Here is an 8,042-nt window from a genome sequence, read left to right as displayed (position 1 = left end):
ATCTTCATGCAAGATCAAAGGCATACAATATCGACTGAGACATAACGAAGTTTTAGTTGACTGAGACTTAGCAAAACTGTTAAAAAAATATGGCAGTAATACATTGTTGAATTTTTAATAAGTTCAAATGATTCCTTTGAAAAGAAAAAACTTATTTGATCCTCGACGACCCTGCGCGTCCATACGAGCTGTACCTCTAGAAGACTCTGGAACGCGTTTCCTACTGCAAAAGAACACGCGTACAGAATAAGCCACTCGCGCCCTAGACAGCCAAACCTTCCCCGAAATCCCAATCCAGACCATCAGAGCTTCCCCCAAATTCCCCACGCCGCGCCGCGCCGCCGATCGAGCGCAGAATCTCGAGCGCCGCCCGCGATGCCGAAGAAGATGGGCGTCAACTCCAAGGCGGAGGCCGCCCGCGAGCGCCGCTCCGCCGAGGAGTCGGACCGCCGCCAGCGCGCCGAGCGCGCCAAGGAGGAGGAGTACTGGCGCGAGGCCGAGGGGTCCAAGTCCCGCGCCGCGCGCCGCCGCGAGGAGGAGGCCGAGAAGCGCGCCGAGGCCGCCGCCCGCAAGGCCGAGAACCGCCGCCTCGCCGAGGCCGAGGCCGCCGCCGTCGCCTCCGCCGTCTCCAAGACGGACGCCCGCAAGGCCAACCGCGTCGGCGCCCCGGCCCCCAAGGTCACCGAGGCCGAGCTCGTGCGCCGCCGCGAGGAGGAGCGCCTGCGCCTCGAGCGCGAGGCCGAGGCCGCCAAGAAGCGCGCCGCGCGCACCGCCGAGGAGGAGGAGTACGAGCGCGTCGTCCTCGTCGCCAACACCAACAGGGATGACTCCGTCATCGAGGCCTCCGGTGTCGACGAGGCCATCGTGCGGCTGTCGCTTGTTGACACAGACGCGGCCTTGCCCGCTGACAGGCATCCTGAGCGCCGCCTCAAGGCGTCATTCAAGGTATATTCTTTAGTATTTGCCCAAAGTTCAGATTTGCTTACTGAACTGCTGCATAAGTTTGAAAATTTGATGATTACATTATAATCACATACAAAGACACACAAAAGAAGTTTGTGCTAAGGACTGTAGGATTAACCAAACGGCGGTTTGATTTTATTGTTCCATGCACATTTGGTCTGCTGACAGTGATAGTTATAGTTTAGTTGTGAATTGTGAGAATGCCTAATAGTGACTTCTTCTTGTACTAACTGCGCATATGAGCGCTATGGTACTTGTTTGCAACTGTTCGATGTTCCATGAACATGATTAGAGACATAAGCAAGGATGAAATGAGTTGATATCTGATGGCCTAGAGCTAATTGCTCCCTGAACATAATGAGTGGAGTATCTTGTATGGTAGTTATTGGTTTATTACTTGTATGCTAAAAACCCGTAGGCTGAGGAGCATAAGGGGTAATTCATCCACAGGGCTGATTAGCTAGTTGGGGAGGCAACATATTACCACTTCCACTGCCAGTCTCAAGGACCATATTTGATGTACTAATCATAGTTAAAAAAGGCAGCAAGCGCTTAAGTGCGCCTAGGCTCTAGGCAATAGGAAAACGCCTAGCGCATAACTGCACATAAGCATGCGCTTTGATGAGAAAAACGCAAGGCGGTGGCAAAACGCACAATTAACGCCTAGCGCTTTTTTGAACTATGGTAATAATGCATTTAGTCTTGCGATTTTGTGACTATCTTAGTTCAAAGTTCAAACACAAACTTTTGATTGGTAGATGAATTTTAATCATGTCACTTACAAGAGTGTTCTGCATTATGTGCCATGTTACTTTGCAAATCCTACATTGGATGCGATTTATTGTACTCGTAATGAGTCATTTAGTTTCATGTCATATGCTATGGTTGAAATTTTATGCTCATTGGAGATCTGTTGCTTAAGTACATTTCGAATTATCTTTACGACAGGCATTTGAAGAGGCAGAGCTCCCTAGGCTGAAGGAAGAAAAGCCAGGCCTAACACTGAAACAGTACAAAGACATGATATGGAAGCTATGGAAGAAATCCCCAGACAACCCTCTGAACAAGGTTTGTTCATATAATTCTATATGCTACTTGTTTTCCAAATATATTTCTTATTTGTGCCCCATATGTTCTTGGTTCATTGAGTCTGTTGCCTTCAGCATTATAACATGTTATTTTGAAATTATGTTGCATAAATGTAGTCTAGAAAGAACTGCTGGTAATCAATACATCACCGGCATCTACAAAAGAATAGGAAGAGAATGGGGGCATACCTCGACAATCAGCAATTGCATCAGATTTATTTAATATTTTTAATGAAAATAGTTTCCAACAGAAAGTAATCCCAAAGTGATGATTCTGGATATTTTCCTGTAATTTAACTTGGAAAGCAGAAGTGGTGGTGTATGAATTATGATACTCTAGAGGTTTGTTGTCTTACCTGAGTTGCGACTAATTATCATGTGCAGGCAACTGAGTGAGGATGCAGTCCCAGTTTCTTACCGAATGATATGGATTCTAAGGTGAGTTTCCATGGCTTTAAATTAATAGGCGCCTGTGGCTTTCATAGTTCATGGAACAATAACGTGCCTTAACACGCAGGCATCCAATGGAACAGAACTGCAGCTGCCTCAGCATGTTTGTCCGTGGAGTGAAATGATGTGTGACATAGCTTGAATCAAATACTCAAGCTTCTCAGCTAATAATCAACAAATCGATGCAATGTATATTTTGAGGGTTTGCTTTTGATTAGAGAGATTTTGTCCAAGTTCATGTTGTACTTAGTTATGTTTGGGGCATGTTAGTACTTGAATTTTGAACAGTTGGGCTAATACAGGATGATTATGCCATTTTCTTCGGTCTATGTCTTCCGTAATCGTTGTGAGTTTTTCATCTGGTCATTGCGATTGTAGTGAAAAGTAGTATTGGTGAGGAACTGCTGCTAAAAAATATTGACAATGCAGCTTTTGCCTGAAAACAAACCCTTCCTGAAACATTTCATTGCTGAGGGCTACGCGTCGGGATAGAAAATGCGTAGGCGTGACAATGGTTTTTGGCGTTGGGGGTGGTTGTGAGGGGAGTGTCCAGATGGATCATGGATCCGGTGGGGAGCAATCTGCTCTGTCGCTCGAAGAAATTGGAATCATGTGATGCATCATGGACCGTTGCAGTTTTGTACAGGCTCTGGCCTAGAAGGGTGTGACGGTTCCTTGCATCTATCTGAACCGAAAGTATGGTGAAAATCTGAGTGGCATTGCCGAATTTGCAAAATGTGTTTGGCTGGGCAATATATTGATTTCCAACTGTCTCCTTGTAGGATTTGATTGTATAGAAATCTTTTCTGGCTGCTGTCTTCAGCGATTCCGAGGAGTTTGCATTTCTATGTTTAAACATGTTTCAGAAGCGATTGTCTTCATACGTACGTTGTAAGTTGCGGTGCTTACGCGGGGCGGATAATGGTTGTACAAGGCAATTTGAGACCTCATTTAAGTTTGGTAAAAATATGTTCCTTGTGTCAAGTAGATTCCCAGCGTAGAACAAATCTTCAATCATTGTATTATTATCAGCTGTTGCCATGGGCACTTTTGATCTTTGTTACATGTCTCCAAGCAACAACCGATACAATAAAGACCCACACACCACACGTATACAAATCCCACACCAATCACCTCACACTATGGCATCAATGGAACGAATCGAAGCTGCGAACATCTTGCTCCAGAGTACCAATCATAGTTCATCTGTAGCCATTCTGCTCATACGTCGGCGGCTTCGGCCCGAGCAGGCTGGTCATCATCCTGAGCACACAACACAAAGGCAGCATTCAAAGGTCAGTACTCATCAATCTATTGTTCTACAGATAATTTCATGCATTGCTGGAAGGAGGAAGAACCGAAGAGTGACTAACCTTTGGACCCGACCCTGTGGCTTTCTGCAGCAGCACCCAAACCCCCCAAACAACAAACGGGTCAGTCAGTTGCTTCCCCGGTCTTTCCTCAGTAAATTTCGTAAGAGTGCGCACACTTGCCTTTCTCTCGGCCTTGCCACGATCTGGTTACGCTCCGCCGCTGCGCCTGTCGTGGTCGCGGGTCTTGGAGGCTGCTCACCTACTCTGGGGACGGTCTTCACCTGAAAGAGAAGATGATATTGGTCACTGATCGTCAGACCACCTTTGGCTATCATCTTGTTTGCATTGTGCATTGGTCATAACTCACCAGATTCCTGAACTGAAGGTTGTAGAACATCTGCATGTAGCGTTGTTTCGCCACTCTCTCTTCCTTGTTCAGAGTCCTCCAGAAGCCATACATTGACCCCATGTTCAGCACCTTGGTTGCGTAAATCTTCCATGTGTAGCTGCCATCATGATATATACCACATGGTTAGTTTTTTTTACCAGGTGACAGAAAGACCATTCGTGAGGTAGGATAAGAGTCGATGCCTACCATTCATAGATGCGCTGAAGCCCGGCAGTGGACACCTTGTTCCAGTAGCCTGGGTCTTCCTTGCACTTCTGGAAGAAGTCTGCAATCTTGGTGCCTGCCTCCCTGCCGTTCATTGGGTTTATGTGGAAACCCGAGACACCATCAACGATGATCTCTGCCGGCCCTCCTTGGTTTGTTGCGAAGGTTGGCAGCCCGCAGTTCATCGCCTCGATGACTGTTAGCCCAAATGCTTCATAGAGAGCAGGCTGAAACAAAAGAAAAGGCTAGTGTTGAGGTTTTATTTCAAGAAAGAAAGAAAGGGTTAGAGTTGAGGTTTCATCCACTGGTTGGTTACCCCAAAGTATACACTTCAGAGGATGGAGGCATATATTTGTCGTGATCAAACTATTAGGTCTGTGGGTTATTGTATACCTGAACAAATGCACCCTTTGTATCTGCAATGTAACGGTACAGCTCGCCATTACGGACACGGTCAGTCTGAGCCTTGATCCAGCGAATCTGTCCTTTCAGTTGGTACTTGTCGATCAAATTGTGCATCTTGTTGATCTCGTCTATCTCTTCCCGGTCCTTGGACTGTGCAGCATTCAGGAGGCCTGCAACGACGACGAAGTTCACGAGGTCCCTGACCTTCTTGTTCTGACCATACCACTCGACTAGTCCAGTGATGTTCTTCACCTTGTCCAGCCTCGCCATCGAGAAGATGATTGGCTTACTTCTGTCTGCCAGATACCCTCTGATTTGACAGCGTCACAACAGTTAGCAACTTCATCTGATCAAATGGAAGTATGTATGTTTCAGTGTTTGTAAGGAACTTACATGTGTTCATCAGTGTCCTCCTTACTGTACAGCAACTCCTCAATCTGTGGGTGTAAAGCTGTCAGCCGCTTCTGCTTCTGTGTGAAGGGGAAGTAGACGGACTGATCGGCGCCAGGTGCAGCAATGTTGAACTTCGGGTCGAAGACATTGATGCCCGTGGCGTAGCGGCAAAGGCCGGGCATTGTGAATGCATAGTGGTGTTCATACTGGCCAGGCTTCTCTTTGCTGCATCACACATATTTATGTTAAGAAGTTCTAGGAGTAAGTACTTCGAGCACTGAAGTTATTACAATAAAATTCAGTATACAGACCTTCCAGCGATTTCTTGGTATGTGCTAGTGATGATAAAGTCAGTAGTGTTCATGGCGATCATATCAGCAGTGAATTGGCAGGAGAAGTGGTACTTCTGGTCCAGCTCTCTCCACTTGGAATCCGAGTCCTCATACTTCGTCTTTTCGAGAGCATGCGCAATCGTTCCCTGTCAGGAAGATCATTTAGGGATGTGAAATCAGCTGTGATCGGTGGCAAAAGATCTTGAGGAATCCTAATAGGATTGGACATTTTCTCACCTGTGTGACTCCTAGTTTGCTTGACATGAGGGACGCCACCAAGTTGCCATCAGTGTAGTTGCCAATGATCAAGTCTGGTTTGCCCTCTAGAATGTCAAGAATTTTGGCAGAGGCATCCTGAAATTGCACCACGTTTAAGTTTTACTGGAGATCTCTTAACACAAGAGACAAGAGTGCTGATATTAATAATTTGTAGGTGGCAAACCTGAGCATATCTCTCTAGGTAAGGGTAAATGTCGAACCGGGAAACCCACTGGCGCAAATCCTTCCCATCTTCAGTCTTGAACGGCACACGTAGTATGTGTGAATATTTTGTATTTTCAACTGGTTCGAGCTCCACATTACACTTTGTGCCTTTGGAATCTGGTATCAGTCTTGTTAGCTGCAGCACAAGAGTAGACATTAGTTTATGAAGTTCTACAGATACAGAGATAGCAGGAATGGCTGTGATCACGGTGTAAATAGCTTTACCACAAGAATCTTTGGTGTTATATGCAAACCCTGCAGCTTGATTCTTTGCAGAAGCTCCTCTTCCATGGACCTGACTTGGTCCAGGATGTAGACAACCTGTTACGGAGAAACCATGCCTTCAGAGTATGATATAAGCTGATCAGAGTATTATTTCCTACGATTTGATGATATCGATACCTGACCGCCGGTGTCTGGCAAGCCTAGAACCTTCTCCTGGCCAAAGTAACCATGGATAGAGAAGACAACAATGTTAAATATGGTTGGAACCCTGCTGAAGAACTTCTCCATGTTGATAGGATCCGGTGCCTGGAGCACTTCAGATAGGAAATTCAGTGTCTCCTTGCACGTCTCAGCATTTTCACCCCACCCTTTCTCCAATCCCCATTCTTGAAATCTGCAGGACCATTGTAAAGAAACCTTAGGCATTTTTGGCACCATAGATTTTTTTTAAGCTACTTAATTTGGCTGTACATTACCTTTGTTCAAATTTCAAATATGGTGTGAATTTTGGCAGCCCGCTAACAAAAACTTCTGCAAGGAGCAGCGCCGTCTGAAGCTTGTTCACCGTGTCGATTGTGTCGTTAACCATCAGCTTCTGCATGTTTGCAAGGATATATGAGTCTAACCAGTCTGTTAATTTCAATAATCTCTGTGGTGTGAATGGCTGATCTTCTTACCTCGCCGCGGTAATTCAGAGTGAGTAAATAGTCGAGCAACGGCTTCATGCTTTCAGGCTTGCCATTCAGCTTTGAAGACATGAACTTGGAGACAAACTGCATCCCGTTCCCTATGGATGAGGGAAGTGTCAGACGTGGCGTTGAGAGGTCAAGAGCGCCAAAATCAACCTCCAGCGAGTTGTCATCCTTGGCCCTGAAATTCACATGAGCAAACAATTTTCTTTTTCAGTTTCACAGCTACATAGAATCAAATTGCATTGCTCTCCCATGTGAAACTTATATCATATATCAGGAAATGTACATACCATTTCTCATCGTATAACGTCTCTTTGAACTTGAGGTACTCGGATGGCGTGATCCCTTCGACCGACAGATCATCGGCATGGACCTTGACGTACTCCCAGATGCCGGGGTTCATTCTGACAGCGAACGCAACGAATGGCGGCAGCACTACCGCTTCCTGCGATCATAATAACAAGGATGCAAAATTTTAATAAGCTCTCTCTGCTTGTATCGAACATCATTTATTTCAGCTATAAGAGTGAATTGGGTAATTCTCAAAGCGAAATAACAAGTAACCTGGGTGGAACAAATGATGTAGCCGAGGAAGCCTTCGACGAGCTTCTCCTTCTCGACCTTGTCGTCGAGCGACCTCTCCAGCTCCTCCATGAGCTGCTGGTTCTTGAGGAGCCTGCGGCCCTTGGACACGTAGCGCTGGAAGCACCGCTTCATCTGGTAGCGGCTCTGCCGCAGCGCGTCGGGCATGGTCTCGGCGACGCTGTCCATCCTCTTGAAGCTGAGCTTGGTGGAGGCCATGGCGGGCGAGGGACTCAGCTCACCACCAGGCTCGCTAAAGCTGGCGGAGAAGGCCCGAGAACTATGTTGGGAAAGGGAAGTAAGCTGTGTGGTTTGTCTGGGGCGTGGGTGAGCAGCGATTTATAGAGGATGGCACGGAGCAGAACTTGGCTCCATGGAGTAAGTTTTCTGTGGTGTGGACAACTGGACATGGCTGGAGATGCAAGGTAGGCGAGGCTAGGCCGGGAGGAGAAAGCACATCGCCCGGGACAAGTTATTCCAAAGAACTGAAAGAAGCACACACG

The 8,042-nt window shown here is 46.6% G+C and overlaps 2 protein-coding genes across 3 annotated transcripts; one reads left to right on the top strand and one right to left on the bottom strand.

Moving 5' to 3' along the window:
• The first annotated feature begins 239 nt into the window (after nucleotides 1-239).
• Nucleotides 240-2,828, top strand: LOC119356083 (coiled-coil domain-containing protein 124-like). Its single transcript, XM_037622982.1, has 4 exons — nucleotides 240-945; nucleotides 1,912-2,031; nucleotides 2,436-2,489; nucleotides 2,569-2,828. The coding sequence occupies exons 1-3, from the start codon at nucleotides 376-378 to the stop codon at nucleotides 2,445-2,447; spliced, it is 702 nt and encodes a 233-aa protein (XP_037478879.1). The 5' UTR covers nucleotides 240-375; the 3' UTR covers nucleotides 2,448-2,489; nucleotides 2,569-2,828.
• Nucleotides 2,829-3,501: 673 nt separating this feature from the next.
• LOC119356081 (sucrose synthase 7-like) lies at nucleotides 3,502-7,913 on the bottom strand. Of its 2 annotated transcripts, none has more exons than XM_037622981.1 (16): nucleotides 7,522-7,913; nucleotides 7,248-7,402; nucleotides 6,943-7,135; nucleotides 6,742-6,860; nucleotides 6,443-6,659; nucleotides 6,266-6,361; nucleotides 6,000-6,176; nucleotides 5,795-5,911; nucleotides 5,537-5,703; nucleotides 5,226-5,450; nucleotides 4,821-5,142; nucleotides 4,410-4,654; nucleotides 4,182-4,320; nucleotides 3,991-4,095; nucleotides 3,875-3,898; nucleotides 3,502-3,764 (listed from the first exon to the last, which is right to left on the bottom strand). In XM_037622981.1, exons 1-16 carry the CDS (start codon nucleotides 7,756-7,758, stop codon nucleotides 3,723-3,725), a joined length of 2,580 nt encoding a protein of 859 aa, XP_037478878.1. In that variant the 5' UTR covers nucleotides 7,759-7,913; the 3' UTR covers nucleotides 3,502-3,722. The 2 variants fall into 2 exon arrangements, with proteins under 2 accessions (XP_037478878.1, XP_037478877.1); XM_037622980.1 differs by having other exon boundaries at nucleotides 3,995-4,095; nucleotides 7,522-7,904.
• Nucleotides 7,914-8,042: the final 129 nt, after the last annotated feature.

Source organism: Triticum dicoccoides, chromosome 2A (genome assembly GCF_002162155.2).
Source record: "Triticum dicoccoides isolate Atlit2015 ecotype Zavitan chromosome 2A, WEW_v2.0, whole genome shotgun sequence".
NCBI classification, from domain to species: Eukaryota; Viridiplantae; Streptophyta; class Magnoliopsida; order Poales; family Poaceae; genus Triticum; species Triticum dicoccoides.
The sequence above is the reverse complement of the archived record's forward strand: the minus strand, read 5'-3'. Positions and strand labels throughout refer to the sequence as shown.

Coding starts and splice junctions, on each gene's coding strand:
- LOC119356083 (XM_037622982.1), top strand. CDS start 376: ATGCCGAAGAAGATGGGCGTCAACTCCAAGGCGGAGGCCGCCCGCGAG. Junction 946..1,911: donor GCCTCAAGGCGTCATTCAAG/GTATATTCTTTA, acceptor TCTTTACGACAG/GCATTTGAAGAGGCAGAGCT.
- LOC119356081 (XM_037622980.1), bottom strand. CDS start 7,758: ATGGCCTCCACCAAGCTCAGCTTCAAGAGGATGGACAGCGTCGCCGAG. Junction 7,403..7,521: donor ACATCATTTGTTCCACCCAG/GTTACTTGTTAT, acceptor TTATGATCGCAG/GAAGCGGTAGTGCTGCCGCC. Junction 5,451..5,536: donor TACCAAGAAATCGCTGGAAG/GTCTGTATACTG, acceptor TGTGTGATGCAG/CAAAGAGAAGCCTGGCCAGT.